The sequence below is a fragment of the Pan paniscus genome, chromosome 8 (genome assembly GCF_029289425.2).
Source record: "Pan paniscus chromosome 8, NHGRI_mPanPan1-v2.0_pri, whole genome shotgun sequence".
Lineage (NCBI taxonomy): Eukaryota > Metazoa > Chordata > Mammalia > Primates > Hominidae > Pan > Pan paniscus.
Genome location: NC_073257.2, coordinates 74,248,783 through 74,265,256, shown reverse-complemented (window position 1 = coordinate 74,265,256; position 16,474 = coordinate 74,248,783). Strand labels below are relative to the sequence as shown.

At 39.6% G+C, this 16,474-nt stretch overlaps 1 protein-coding gene across 7 annotated transcripts in view; it reads right to left on the bottom strand.

The window, feature by feature from the left end:
• The window catches only part of ARID5B (AT-rich interaction domain 5B), a 195,635-nt gene that overhangs the window by 34,590 nt on the left and 144,571 nt on the right, over nt 1-16,474 (bottom strand). For 5 of the 7 annotated variants that reach the window (XM_003830323.5, XM_063607428.1, XM_034930639.3 and 2 more), the window contains 3 exons: nt 11,339-11,451; nt 5,022-5,223; nt 3,042-3,094 (listed from right to left, as the gene is read on the bottom strand). In XM_003830323.5, the coding sequence (XP_003830371.1) occupies nt 3,042-3,094; nt 5,022-5,223; nt 11,339-11,451 (368 nt within the window). Of the gene's footprint in view, nt 1-3,041; nt 3,095-5,021; nt 5,224-11,338; nt 11,452-12,857; nt 13,310-16,474 lie in introns of those variants that run through there. The other 2 variants (XM_003830324.6, XM_034930641.3) reach the window with 2 other exon arrangements.

The window sequence follows — 16,474 nt, the reverse complement described above, 5'->3', positions numbered from 1 at the left end:
TTCTTGAGTAGCTTTTAGGAGCCACTGATCTAGAAGACTCTAAGATCTCTTTTGAGTTCTAAATGACTACAAGTCTACACTCGTTTCTGACATCAGATCATGTCAAAGATAAGTGTCCTCTAGTAACTCTGTGATGACAGCTTAAGCCTTCAGACTCTGGATATTATTTGCACATCTCCTGGACTGACTTCAAAATTCAATGCCCATTGAACATCTCACAGTTTTATTAGTCAAAATATGCCAAGAGAAAAATGTATTCTGTACTTATAGGAGGTTCAGAAGCTTAAATGTAGAATAGTGGTGGCAAACTGAAGTATCTGCAGGGCCAATCTATAGCATGAAACATTTAAAAAGAAAGAAAAAGGAAGAAGGAAGGAAAGAAATGAGGAAGGGATGAAGCAGAAATGCCTTTTAAAATTCTGTTCATGACCAGATGGAGAGCAGATGCCAATTTGATCTTCCATATTCCCCAGCCCCAGTGAAGGGGATCAGAATATGTCACCCCTAAATTATGCCACGTTGGCATAAAGATTATTTTGAGATGAGGGCAACAGAGAACCAACAGATGCAGGAAGAGTTCTCTGCCCCCCCCTCCTCTGCCTATCTGCCTAAAAGAAGGGCATAAATTTCCCATTGAGAAGGTGCCCACACAGTACCAGAAAGAGGAGCGACTCTTATCACCAGAGATGGGGAGCTGGCAACTTTCCATAGTTCCCACAGCCTAATGAATAACTTTGGGGCATGGCATGGGAGGGCATAGCATCTGGAGGCTCAGCATGAAAGGGCCTAGCATCTGAAGGCCTAACATCAGGGAGCTAGCATCGGAGGACTTTCCTCACTTGGTTCCATCTTCTCTCCATCCTTCTCTCTAGAAACTTCCCTTCAGGGCCACTTGTCCCAGCCACCTCATCACTCTATTTTATGTTTTTCAAACTCTCCATGCCCAACTTTATTCTACCTCCATATAGTTTCCCTTATTTGATTCATTCTCTCTTTCTGGAAGGCATAATCCATCATTCATGTCTAAATTTTATCCATTCCCCAGAATTCTTCCCAAATGGCCTCAGAGCCATCAAGCCTTCCTTCTCTCATCTCTACGTGAGTAAGTACTTTACCTGTGTAGGGCACTGACCTTTTCCACCTTGTTTGATCATTATTGGCTCTCTTGGATGGTAAGCAACTTAAGGACTGAAATTACTGGCCTGACTGAAACCTTGCATCTAACAGTGTCTAAAACAATGCCTCATACACATAAGGTACTCAGTAAATATGTGGTCAGGTGTTTTGCTGATTGTGTGGTCATTTATTCATCCAACAAAAGGATAAATACTATTTGTTCAAAGAGTACTGCAAATGCCCTGAAATTTATTAAACTTTCTTCTGTACATTCTACATCAATTTGCTGTTGCATGGAAAAAAAATCTTTGTGAAGATACAGAAGACACAAAAGCAGGAAAAACTGATTCTGTGAAATTGTTGGCACTCTCCCTATCAGTGAATAACAAAAAGTTCCAGAGTGTGAAAAGACGTTTCATAATATTGTTCAATATCATATAACTATCTGCAGTCATGGTTCATATAAAAATGTATATTCCTATTCTAAACATTAAAAGCTAGACTTGAAAGTCTAGCCTATTGGGTTGACTTCTACGTTTATGAGACTAACCCTGAATAAGTTACCATTTTTTTTTTACATGAATGAGGGCTATAATTAGCTCAAGATTTTGCCATAAACTATGAGCTACAGTGGCAAGGAGTTCATATCCTGATCCTATCAAAAGACTAAACTAAGTGAAAAATTACAGTTTTTACACAGGTCACTTGATAAAATAAATATTTCAAGTAAATTTATGTATATGAAATGCACATTTTATATGTAGTCCATGTGACTATATTTCTTTATAAACGTGTACATACCCCAAATATGAAACATATTACAAGCACATATTATTCATATGAAAGAATTTTTAGTCAGAATTCATAGCAGATAGCTCAACAGAAAATATCAGATTATCTGAACCACATAATGCTTGTCCTCTTTCCCCATCCCAAGACCCGTATATCAAACCATTATATTAGTTTGTGGAACAATGTGCTTTATCTGGCAAGAAGCACTGGTTATTACGTTTGGGCTAAAATGAATTTCATTTTCTTGACTTTGTGTGTCTTACTGTCATTTTACTATGGTACAGAGATATCCCAGATTACTTCTTAGGGAATGAAAAAATAATTTCTTATTCAATTGCAAGAAGAAACTACACAACTTAATCTGATCATTGTGTGGAGAAGAAAGTATTCCCAATGACAACATCTTCCTATGTCAATTGATTTTATTACAGATGTCATCTCTGTGGGTTATATTCATGCAGCTCTTTCTTATTTAAAGATTTTAATCTCAGTTTGTTGCTGTAACGTTTCATTGGTTCAAAATACATGCTGTAAAAATCCGTGGCCATCAAATTTTCCTGTGGGCTAAAAATAACCCATTGCTGTCAGTTAGAATTAGCTGATAAAGAGTGTCAGAGCCTGTTCTGAATAAGTTTGATAACTTCCTGTTTATGCAGCACTGACCCTTGTCTAATAAAGCTTCTTTGCCCTAGAATGAGAGGAGATTCTGCTGCATTCTATTCCTTAATGGCCAATACTGATTACTTTTGAAAGCCTTTAATACATTTCCCATATTAGACATGAACAGATGTCAGGTATGTTGCCAAGGGAAATTTCTTTTATGCAATCTTGGCTTGTTGTACAATAATAGCCCTTTCTCAACATGGGAAAAAATTACAGACCCAACTAATTTCCCTGACAGGGGAGAGTTACATATGTTTTCCACTTGTAGTTTTTACGACAAGTTTACAATTTTGCCAAACCTGGAACTAATTGGGACTGTTTCCAAAGCGGCCCAATAAACCCCCAAAAGTGTAGAGCCATTTGAAAAGGCAGTCAGTGATGTTTTGCCCTTGCATGTTCTCCATTTTGGTCAAAGAGAGGGGAAAAGTTAGATTGCAAAATTATTTCATTTAAGTTGCTTAAACACTTACTGTTTCATATCCTCCCAGTTTTTGAGCAGCTTGAAACATAGTCCAAAGGTTAACTGTTAGAGGGACAATAAGTATTTAGATAAGCATTGCATTAACATACTTCCAAGAAATGTCAATTAAAACATTTTTTTTTTCAACGAGAAAGAGAAAAAAAGAAATACTAAAGTACCCCAGAGAGCTAAGTTCTTAGGAAACAATTTGCCCAAAGGGCATTTGACAACAGAATCTATTATTACCACTTAAAACATTTCTTAAGAAACAGTCATAAAGCTACAAAAATGGTTCTACTTTTAGGATAAAGGCAAGAGTTTTAGTCCTACTGTCATCAGCAGAGCACGAGAAGCTAAATTAGATGTCTTTGGGAAAAAGCGTGGGCTCTCAAAACTGGGGTTGGTCTTGTTCGACCCTTAGACGCCACTGATTAAACAGTAATATATAGAGCTTCTCTCATATAAGAACTCTCCCTAATCAATAAATAACAGCCACTTTAATATACGATTACCTTCTTAATAGAATGTCTGATGGCAGCACTATATTAAAGGTTCATACAGTATTTCACCAACATGTGGTGGCTGGCAGTGAGTAGGAAAACAAATATTTCACGTGGAGGCCACAGTGATACAACAGATAAAAGGGAAGGAAGACATTCATTCACAGAGGAATTGAATCATGAACCCACTTAGTCCCCTAACTGGCCTGTGTGATGTTGCAAATATATTTTTTTCAAACAGATTTCTCTTTGCAGAGTTTGTATATGTTTATGCTGTTAAACAACTATACCAAATTGCTAGCAACCCTGTTCATTTATACCAAACACCATGGAATGGGACTGCTATGGATTTGATTTTTTTACATGAGGGGAAAATTGAACTTCAAGTGATTCCTTGGTAAGGGAAATGAAGAATAAAATGATTTTTATTTTTAAAGGCTCTTTGACACAACATGTTCGCAAAGCCTCATTGAACCTTGCACTACTTCAGAGCTATCAAGAGCCCTGCCTCGGCCTTGATTTAATCTGAACCAATGCATAATGCAACAAAGCTGTTCATAGTACATTAATTTTACTTCTATTTCAAGCAACCAGTTTTCAGACAAACATTGTAATCATTCGTAGTTATATAAGTTTATAATAATGGCTGCGAGTGTTCTCCTGCAATCAGTGCCAATTGCTATTAGGTATGTAAATTGTTATGTAAAACACACAGGTTTGACATTCTTCATCAAAATGACACATGGTTTTAATCTACGAAGATACATTTGGAGAAAATACTATTTCAAGCCAGAGGCTCATCGCTTTGTGCACCACTAAATCCAGACAGAGGCAAAATATATATTCGGTTGCAAAATCAAGGCAGGATCTGGATTTCTTCTCTTTTGATTTGGAATTCTGTTTGGCTATGAGTTTCCTGTTCTCCTTGCAAATATACAATGACACTTATATTTAAATGTACATGTCAAAGTAATTCAAAATTAGGCCCTCTGTTCCAATTTGTGTATTTCTTGTTTTCTCTGAAGTTGGATTTTTGTTATATTTTAACACATTTGGGGCTTAGGAAATGTGTTTTCCCTTTGTGGTTGTTTTGTCCATCTTTAAATGTCCTCCTTTTAAAAGCTGTTTTTTTCACAGGCAACATCTGTGCCTGATAAAGCTACGTCATATTATTATCTCACAAGAAAGGCGTCACAGACACTCAAGATTGACAAAACAGCAAATGAGAAACTTTCAACATGTCTATTTCCAGTCATAATCAGTGGATTCAAGCCTATAAATATCTCACTGCAACTGTCCCAGAAGGGAACAATGTAGCGGAAAAAGGCAGGGAAAAAATTCTTGGCCTGGAACATTTATGGATTTAGTATAAACAGAGAGCACTATCCCCAGATTAGGATTTCAACATAATCCTGAGTCAAAATTATTTTTTCCAATTCAAAGAATCTGAGCAGCTCTGATAATTCTGAAACGAAAACAAGTATACTCACTCTGTTTAAAACCTAAATAGGGTATTCGTTCTATCGGCGTTTTCCTTTCTTTCATGTATTTATAAAGTGCCACCAAGAAGGCTTGTTCATCTGCCCTGCACTCTTCACCAATGGCAACCTTTGGTTTTTCTTCATTTGAGACTTTTTTACAGTTATGGTTATTCTTCGGCTTGGTCAAGGCTGACCTGGCCTCACATTTCACCTGGAAAAGGGAAAATATACCACATCAGACGAGGCACAGCCCTAGGATGCTTACCAAGACATAGCTAGTGACAGAGCCAGCAACACTTTTCAGTGAGTGCTAAGGGTGAACCGGTAAATTATCCCTGCTTTTAATAGCTTTTCAGAGGCATCACTGAAGATGAATTGTCTGAGGCCAGGGGATGTCAAATTTCTGTAAAGGGCCACATCGTAAATATTGTAGGCTTCTGGGTCATACAGTCTCTGTTGCAACTATTCAACACTAGTAGGACAGCAGGCATCAGCAATATGTTAACAAATGGGTGTGGCTGTGTTCCAATAAAACTTTATTGACAGAAATTGCCAGCCAGTGGGTCATAGTTTGCCAAACTATGCCAGCTTCTTTTAGACTCCTGACAAGTATGTTGATGTGAAATGAGAGATAGCCTTTGCATCTGGTAGAAACATTCTTTTGTCTCTCTATATCAATACATTTTATTTTCTTAAGGAGAAGCATCAGTTAATGTCCTTGAACAAACCCTGCCTCCTTAACAAATAGAACCATATTTTATACTTTGTATCAAAATGAAAGGCAAGTCTATTTCTTTGTAGTAAACCATTCTTGTTGCTATTCTCTCCAGCAACCTTGAAAAACAAGTCAATACCAGCAGATGCTGGCATCAGCAATACCAGCAAGGCCTCTGCTGTTTGCCACCCAAGGGTGATGCGGGGGTACACCCTCAGTAGGAAACAAAAGATCTCACTGTTTAATGAGGGCTTCTTGCTTTATCAGTCAGCTCTAAGAATAAGATGTTAACTTGCCACAAAAGAAAGAGTAGAGGTCAGCTAAAAACCCAAGAAGAGTGAGTATAAAGCTCCATAATTAAAAAATAAAAGGCGGTAAAGTCTCCAGATGTTCTTCCTTCCACACTGTAGGCAGACAGGGAACTTGGCATATCGGGCGGCTAACCTAACGTTCCCTCCTCACTGCCATGTTCTACAAGAGGCCTTTGATGGTCGTTAAATATAATGCTAAGTTGCTGAGCTATTTTAATTGTAAAAGGGGGAAGTACAAAGGGTCAGACTCTGAGTTCAAGTGTGCCCATGGGGAATGTGTACATTCCAATATTCTTTACATCTCCGTAACTGACATCGGGAGAGAAGAGGGCAAGTGCTGGGGAAATGTTACGAATAAAAATGTCCCACATATTCTACAATGCTGTCCATTACAGGATTTCGAACCCTTTTTCTTTCCCTGCAGCTCCTCCTTCCTAAGCATTAAGAACATAAAAGACTATGCTTATTTAGTAAAGGAAAGTACATTCTCTGCAGGAGTTCTTCATTGCTTATTCTCTCAAGTGAACACATACAGTTTAATATCTTTCGACTGGTCCTGCAAAGATAAAACTTCCTATGAAACTGATTCAATGGGGCTTCTAGGTAGGATTTTAACTTTTAAGGGGCTATGGAAATGGGACTAAAACAATTTTCCCATGTAGATTTTGTACTCTCTAACATTATATTAAGGCGAACATCCCGTGAAATTTTATGTTGTCATCATTTTTCACTGCCCAATTTTAGGCTGTTGGATCTAAAGTTCTGATGAAATCTATAATTTAATGGCTTCTTGAAATCATAACATCACTCCAGTTTTAATTTGTATTGCCTCCCACCCCTTCCTGAGTGTTTCGTGGGCAGCCAGGCTCCATTCTCAACGCTGTTTATGTGTTATTTCAAACTTACAACCCGAATGAGGTAGTTATTATTTTCGTATTAGAAATGAGGAAACGGAGGTAGACAGGATGAGCAGCATGAACAACATCACAAGATCATGCCCTAGTTAGTAAGTGGGGAGTCTGGAATTTAAGCCCAGGCAGCCTTACTTTAGGGCTTATGGTTTTAAATGTTATACTTTTCTGACACTCTTAATACAAATATTAAATTGGTAATGAAAACAAACTTCTAATTAAAAAGCCTATCTTATTACCAGGCATTACGAAACCTACCACTTAGAAATGTGATTTATCAAATGAAAAGCAAAAGACAAATCTAGGGGGTTTCCAATGTGTCAAGGAGCTCCATTCCTCCTATTGTATATTGAGCAAAGGGGAAGGAAATCAGTTTTCAATTGAGCACCTACAATGAGCTAGATACAGTGCTGTGGGCTTCACATACTCTACCTTAATGTTCCTGAGAATTGTAAAAGGGAGATATTTAGCCACATTTTACAGTTGAGGAAACTAGAGCTTAGTGAGGTCATGTATGGTTTGGAAGGGGCAGACCTCTGGGTTTAGAACTCAGGTCTGCCCCACTCCAAACCCCAATTTTATAACATAAAGGAGTAGATCTCTCAGGTTTGTGTATAAAACTGACTGAGTCTTAAATTTGCAGTGATAATGGGCCAACTACCTATATTATTAGGTCAGAAGAACCACTGTTAAAAGGAGAATAAGGTTTGAGCTCCTTGGTGTGTAGAGAGCTGCTTAACCCTCTTCCTCATCTGTGCAGAAACACTCAGAAACAGAAAGAAGACACAGAGGGGTGCATGAACCAGGTCCAAAGTAACCCAGACTCCCTGCTACATAGCAAAGGCTCCAAATGAAGCCAGGCTGCTGCCTACTGAACTCTGTCCTGAATCTCAGTGGGCTTGCCAGCATGCTGCTCCTGGGGAGGCCAGGTACTTAGTAAGAAGTGAACAAGTGAACAGAAACTTCTTTTCTTGTTCTAGCTTGATAATTTTTTTTTTCAGTTAACATAAATGAGCTCTTTAGGGTATTATTCTGATTCTGGGTAGGACTAAATCAAGTTCCTTTCTGTATGTTTTTACATTTACCCAAAGCATTCTCAGCATTTCAATCTATTAAATTATTACAGTGCAGGTGGTAGTGGAAATGGGAGCTAGTCTTCATGTTGACCTAAGAAAGCCCAGCCTTTTGATGGTGACAGTTAATTACTAGATCTGTTTTTCCTGACCTGAACACCATACACCTGTTGAGTTCACTAAGTACTTTGGGGTTTCCAAAATGATTGAGGAGGTGCTAATTAAAGAATCAACATTTAACGTTTTCAATGATCCACCACCTATTTGATATTAACCACATCCTTCCACGGGATTGAGTTATAACTAATCCAGCCTTCAACTGGGGCAGTAAGATGTGCTGAACCAGCAATACAAAAAGCTAGAGTTCTAATCTTGGTTTGGTTGCTAACTTGCTAGGTGACCCTCAGTTTCTACCTTAGTAAAGCAAAAATGATAATCCCTGGGAATAGTTCTGAGGACCAAATGAGAGGAAAAATATTGAAAATAATGAAAGTATCACATTTGTGAAATACAGAAAGTATGTTTATGGTTTAAATGAACACACTTCCCACCACAGTTTCCTTTTTTGTGTTCCTTTTAGAATATAAACCACCTGTAATACACTTCTGCCCTTCAGAAAATGCATACGGGATATTAAAAATAATTTGCCTTCTATCAATGTAGGCCTTTTATTAGGGTCCTATGCCATGAAGATTTCTGTTATAGATCACTCTATGAAAGGCCTGGGCCTCAGGTTCACTGCTTTAAGATTATTCCAGAAAAAAATGGCAGGATTTGGGCTGAACACAGTCATGAGATCTTCAAAGAACTGGTAGTTTCCTCCCCACGTGACACTTGCTGTCTTTGGGGAGCCATGTAATTCTCTCTCCCTTGGAAAACATGGTCTTGCAAAGCTGGTTTTCATGTTCTCAATGAGGGAGTGCAACGTTTTGATGGCGACCGGCAAATCACTTGACTTATTTTTCCAGTCATGAACACAACAAACCCAGTGGGTCCCACTCTAAGAGCTTTGCTGTGTGGAGCTGCATGAAGTTGGTGCTTAGTTAGAAATGGTCTGTTTGAGGCACTTTTAAAAAGAAACAGTCACATGGGTCTTGGTCACAAAGTCAAACAGCTCACTGTCCTCTAAGATGCTGCTTTCAATTCAACAGATGATTAGATGGTCACAGACTCATAATCTCTACTGCAGTGTTTCATGAGAAAAGACCATGTTAAGACACACATGCTTTTTAATGACTGTCCTCATCCCAGATGTGGCTTGTTCATTCTGTAGGGATTTTACATCTGCCTGTTGGTGTCAACAGACAAGCTCGTCATACTTCATACCTACTGATCTTTTTGCTTAAGTGGTCTTGCCAGACCCGCTGGAAGCAGCCAAGGCATGACTGTAATCCAAGACTCTGAAAAGAGCCAAGCCATTAGACCAGTCCCTAGGAGCTGACTGCAGCATGACATTCATCTGTTCACCATTGAACACCAACGATGGAAGAATGATCCATCTCTTTGTAAAGATTCTGACGGGCAGCACTGTTGCGGGGATGGAGTAAAGGCGTCACTTAGAAAACCCAGGACTGACTTCTATCCCTCTTGTTAAGAAGTCAGTGAACATCAAATACGGCCCATCTGTATAGCAGGCTCTTGTTCTTCTCGGCTTTGTGAACCCAACAGTGAGTTCTGAGCTGCCTTCCATGGAAAGAAACATTGGAGGTCTGCTCTTTCAGATCAATTGTATGAGTTCTGTAAAATTCTCAGAAGCATACCTTGGTGGTGATTCCAAGTGGCATGGGAAGGAGCTTTATCCTGCCGGGCTCAGGGACAGAATATGCTGGAGTAAACAAATGCTGTCAACCAAGAAGGATGGGCTGGGCACCAACAGAAGGCATGGGCAGTACAAGCTCTGCTGAATGTTATGGTCTTGAAACCTTCTTGCGCCATTCTGCAGGATCTTGCAAACTACATAGTAGGGAATGAACTGTTCCTGCTGACATCTTTCAAGACGATGGAAACCAAAGTCCTAGGTAGTCAGTTCTAGGGCTGAGGTGTCCAACTTACAAGAAAATGTCATTCATGGCATCCATGTGGGGTTAATTCGCAGAAAGTTAAATGTGCAAAACAACAATAACTTAAGGGAAAGAGATTTGTTTTCAGCCAGAAACTGGAAAATACACATTTCTACTGGTTGATCTCTTCTTAACCCTTTGGAATCTTAGAAGTATGAAGAAATTCTAAGCAAAAAGTCCTTAGAATTTCCTAATGAAACAATGATGCTTAAAGATAAGATTTTTTAGAATGTGAAAGTCTAAGATTTACTTCATTACACTGGGAAGGAGGTAGAGTACATGGCAGAGAAACAGTAGACTGTCAACACAGAACTTAACTCATGTTTTTTTTTTCTACATCAGACTCTTCCAAATTCACCACTAATCAAAATGGTCCCATTTTCAGAAGTTTAGTTCTTTGATCTGGAAACTGGTGTCAGTTGAAATCTGTTCGTCAACTAAAATCCTAAAGGGACGATTGCTGTCTTTAGCACAAAAATAACACCTAAATGCAGTAAACAGAACCACGGAAATCTGACCCAAGCCCACAAAAGTCAGAAAGGTAAGTCTAAAAATATAAAGTGATACTTTACCCTTTGTCGTGCAAAATACTTCAGGCATGCATGCACTTTCAAGATTCCAAAGAATGCTTAGGCAAAAAATTGACCTGGGTCTTGAACAACAGCGTAGAATTTACTTTCATTCTATGTTAACAGAGATCTTTAAAAGTATAAAAATGCTTGTGGGCATATGTATACATCTAAATATTTTGCTATGTATCTTTAATTTTAGTCTAATGTAAATTAGAAGTGACTTTGAAAAATACATAACTAAAAAGATTAATTCTAGCTATTTCTAATTTCATCCTCTGTTAATCTCCAAAACACATTTAGATGAACACATTCAGAAAGAGGACGGTTCCGCTGGTCTATTTTTGACACAAGCAGAGTAAACTATGTCATTGTGTCACCCACTATGAAATCTCAGCCTCAATGACGTGGGTGCTTAATCATCTGTCCTTTACTCATAACAGGCCAAACTGGGAGGTAGGAAGTCTTTCTGTTGACTAATCAAAATGCCTACCTCCCCCACCCCACGGCAACCAGGGGAAGGGAGGTGGCAGGAACAGGCACAGCATAGAGCTTCAAAAGCTCTGAATACCAAAGTCAGATGCTGAATTGAAAACTGCCTCCAAGACACAGGCACAGAGAGATAAAGAGAAAAAGCAAAAATAAAAAGATGCAACGAAATGAATACCGTGGAGTGAATGACCGTACCTTGGCAACGGCTTTGCCATCAGAATTATTGTTGGAATCCTTAACACCACTGAATGAATCTCTTCTTTGTGGGCATGGTTTCTTTTTGCGTGGTCTGCCTTTAAGATTTGGCGCTGAAAACAAATGGAAAACAATTGATATACATTTTCAGTGGCATGGGTTTCTTTATTAAAGACCCAGAATCTCACTACAGTGATCCCTTCTAATTGTTCAGAGAAATGTACAGATCTGTGGCAGGCAGCCCTCATTATTACATGCTTCTCTCTCTGAAGGCTTGCATATTGGTAGAGTATACATTTCTGTACACGTTTCCCAAAGCTAATCTATTTAGCTTTAACATGTCTAATTAATAGAAGTAACACAAAGCTCTTAGCTCTAAAGGATCATGATAAGAAAAATGTCCTTCCACGTTGTTAGACAAGAAGCATTTGGTGCTGAAAAACTGAGCCAGGCTTTGAGCTCAATCTTTGGTTTTTGTTTTGTATCTTGCTTTCCGAAACCTAAGTGACATGCCTGCCCTTATGGTATCATAGTAATGAAATGTTTGAAAACATCTCTTTTACAAAATATTCAGAGACAAGGGCATTCTCTCAAATTACCATACAGATAAGTAGAGAGATAGCTATAGAGAGAGGGGCATTCACAACAGCAAGCTGGAAAATATTATTACATATATTTACTAATAATACTGCAGCCAGCAAGTTTCAAAGCTCAACAAATCTGACAGATACATTTAAATCAGCATGCTGTCTTTTCCTTTTCAATATATTTTTATGAAGATCTTAAGGCTTATTTAATATAACATCCAAAGATTACACTGGGGTTAGCCTGATTCCATGGGGGTTACACTTTTGAAAAGACAAGATACAAATCAAAGTTCTATTTCATCCTTGATGCTGAGCTTGTTCCTTTTAAGATCTACACAGAAAGTAGGGGGAAAAGGCTGCTGTTTATTGAGAGCTATGACTATCCGGCATCAGCTTTCACATTTAACTTCATTAGTCACCCAAGTCAAGCAAAATTAAAAACAACCAACTAACCAACCACCCCTAGAATGACTCCAAGCTAATGAATTATATACCCTAAACAATTTCCTTCAGACCTTTCAAGGCACCCACACTTTTTATTACTTAAGGAGTGATTATGACAATGTCAAATCTAAACAACATGAACCTTCTTGACTGTTGTTAATCTTACTTAGGCAGTTAACCAGTGGTTTTAGGACATTTTTACATTGTACTCATTTTACAAACAAAATTAATCCTACTAATTTGATTTTCTCCTCCGGATAACAGTTTTACTGTTGGTGGAAGCTCAGTAAAGCAGAACTGACTTTAAAATCAGAGAGGCAAAAGTTTAAAAAGAGGCTTTAGGGCTTAGGATCCCCTTCCCACACCCGCTCTCTCCTCTCATTCCCCTAAACGCTGGTCTGAAAGTCCATCCCAGAAAGCCAGCCTGGAATTACCAAAGGTAAACAAGCTCACAAACAAAAATCAAGCAAAGAGAAAGTAGCGATTACCCATTCCAGTCGACAAACATCTGCCTGACTGATGTCTGTGCTCATGAAAGCTACAGCATGTGACTGCTCCCCGGCCACATCCCTGGAAGTCTCGACTTGGTGTGGATGTCAGCTTCCCTCCGAATGCGAGCTGCGAGGCTCAGCGCTCTGCTTACAACTCCCCTCCCCCGGCAGCTCCATTACTCATGTAAACACACAGCAGTGACTAGCACCGAGTGTGTGGGATGAGCCTGAGGACTTTGCTGGAGTTGCCAGACTGGCAGGGAGGGCTCTGCTCTCTCCACCTCCCCGCACGGAGATGGTGATTTCATCCGGCCTGTTTTGTGGATCCTGACCTCTTGCTCTCCTTGTCAGAGCACGATGCCACGTTCCATGAATTTGACACGATCCGCAGCCTGGAGCCAGGGCATGGACTATTTGTTTTGTTTAGAAGACTTTGTGTAGCACAGAAGTGTTTCCACAACTGACCCAAGTGCTAAGACTTTAATGACCGCGAGGGAAGGATGTACTTTCAAGTCCCTTATCAAAATAATAGCTGAGCAGAAAGCTGACAAACAAAACTTGGGGTAGCAGGTCTCAGGCATTTCATTAAAACAAACAAAACAATATCCCCTCTGTTCTAAGACTTGTTACTATGATCTTCCCTTCCTAGCATTTTGGTGAAAAGCACTTAGACCTAAAAGGCATTTATTTCTAGAAAAGCTTTCAAATCCCAAAGGCCTTTTCGACAGAACTTGCATCGAACATGCTGTTTTTAAATAAAGGCAAAGGTTCCGGGAACTGACAAGAAGTCATCCCCAAACTGGGTTTATTTTCTCCATTCTTTGAGCTGTTTTCAGAACCCAGAGAAGCACATGTACTCCCCCAGCAGATTCTGAGAATTACAAATTTAGAACAGACTAGCACCTAATATTCTGGTCACACAAACGTAAACTCTAAATGGGATTTGATCAAGAGAAAAAGCCCTTTGTTCTTAATAAGGCAAGTACTTGCGTATTTCAGGTATGGTTAGGCAAATCCTACCAGTCATTCAGGACTCAAAATCAAATTCCTCTCCTACTCTCCCCTCTGAACTTTTTTTCCCTCCTTCTCTTACGGAACATATCACTGTACTCCTTGTACTTTAGCTGTGGTTTTTGGCATATTATTATACCAGACTGGAGAATCCTTAAGGGCAAGACCCTGTGGGATGTGTCTTTTATCTGCCCAGCACAACACCCAAAAGGCTGCATTGCATAACATGTATTTGTTGAATGAAAAAGTGACTAATGGAAATAAAGATGCCCACATACTGTTCTTTCCTGTCCTCATAGACTGATCCCGCCAACCTCACACGTGGTATACTTGTCACACTGGGCACTTGTAAAACTGCATTCACCTTTACTACTTATGCTTATGCTCTGGAAACATAAACTGGTGACTTGAGTTTGCACTGGGAATGGAGACAGGAAACCAAAGGCCTTTGGTATCTCAGTAAGACTATAATCTAGTCCCCACATGCAATGCACAAACACCCTGAAGAGCACAAATATTCAAAGTACAGGGGGGAATGGAACACAAAGGACTGGGTAGGTGCCTCTGCAATCGAATCAGAGACCTTTTGGATTCAGAAGACTCCAGGTAAAGTTTTGGTATTGAAGGACTGGCTTTGGGGACAGCAAAAATTCTGGTCCCCAGGCCACATCTTTGTCCCTCTAGAGTCATAATCTGTCATTTGCTAGGTCAGTGAGTGAAAACAGGTGCATTATGGTGTGCTGGTGGGCAGGAGTGGGATGGGTCTGCGGACTTTAATTCACTCATGTAAGAGACAGCCCCACCTCCTTCCAGCCACCCTGCGAGGACCTACACCTGCCCTCTCCTTGAAAGCTCAGTGCTATGTACTTACTGACAGAACCTAAATCCTAAGACTCCAGAATTAGACCAGCTCTTGTTCTTTAGGTGAGACTGATCTCTACCAAGAAAAAGCTCTGCTAGGGAGAGAGCAGTACCCTTACTGATAGCATATCTGGCTTCAGTCAGTTTTATTAGAAAAAAAAACAGTGCAAAGCAATAGACGTACTGTTACTTTTACGTGTGTATATGATTCACTGGCCTGGCCTATCACAGAGTTCAGTAAATGCTCTTTGCATGAATGTTTTCAGTATTATACATGAATAATAAGAGTAGCTAAGTGAATAATAATAGTAGCTAACCATTTCTGAGCACTTTCTCTGTACAAGTCACTCTTCTGAGTGCTTTGCATACAATAATTCCACTAAAACTCACAGCAAGCCAAAGAGGAAGGCATGATCCTTATCCCCGTCTTACAGACCAGGAAACTGAGACAGAGATGAAATTACTTGTCTCAGACCATACAAATGGTTACTGGCAGCAGAAGGATTTCAACACAGGCAACTGGACTTTATCCAGATCCCCTGCTTTAAGCAACTTATCTCTAACAGACACACACACAGACACACACACACACACAGACACATACACATTGCCTCAAAATGAAGTATTCATACTAACTTGGGCTGGCAGTCACCAGGGAGCTCTCCGCAAATGAAAACACTCAAGTACTACATAGCACGAGGGTGCTGCAGCCCAACCCAGACAGGAAACACTGTCCGACAGAATTGACAGCAAGTGGGGTCCCCTTTAGTCTTGACCCAGCAGTAGGTGGCAAGACTCCCACTAAGGCCAATAAAATTTAGTCAGAGAGCCCTACCTATTACCCCCCTTAACCAGTGGGCCACTGACTCTTCTGCCTAATCAGTGAAAGATCTCTGTGGTTTAAAAAAAAAATCTTTCCCCTCTGACTGCCCATCTGTTCCTCTTACTCAGTGCCAAGAAATTAACAACTATTCACCTTTGTGAAGTCACTGCTATTTCTATAGGTGTTAATCCTCAGAGAATCAAGCTACCTCCAGAGCTCCAGGATACTCTGACAGCTAACCCATGTTTGTTTTTTCTTTTTAAACTCCTTCAAATATTAATGAATTATAGTCTATTTTCTCAACAATATAGCAAAACAAGTTTGTTTTTCTTAAAGGGTCTAGAAGCTGAGTTGCAGACAATTTGTTTATACATTTATTTGACTACGGGTTCACACAAGTTACATGGCAGGGCAGTGCAGGTGTGGGAAACTTTTATGTCAACCCCAACTCTTGCAATAATAATAATAAAACAAAGGGAAATGTAACCAGTTACTGGCAAAGTAAATTGCTTTTGGCTTAAATGTTCCTGTTTTTTTCTACTGTGTTCTTCCTGTCATGACCGTCTCTTTTTTTTAATAGCATTTATGCTCTTGGAAATACCACGAAGATAGATAAACTGCTATAAAAGCTGGATTGACTCATCAGTTAACAACTCTTCCTTCCCATTTTGCAGAGAGACTTTTGTTGCCAACACAGCTACATATTCTCTCGAGAAATTCTTTGTGAGCTTCCACTCAGAGATAGGATTTACTTGTTGGTAGGGACTGGAATCAGGGGAATGGAAAACCAGCACAATTTTCCTAAGAGTTTGACCCCCGAGGTCAATGTCTAGAGAAGTCGGCGGAGCGTTAACTCATTCGATTTGCAAGTTGCGTGTGTCTTTTAAACACGAGCCAGAAAACAAAACTCCACTGATCG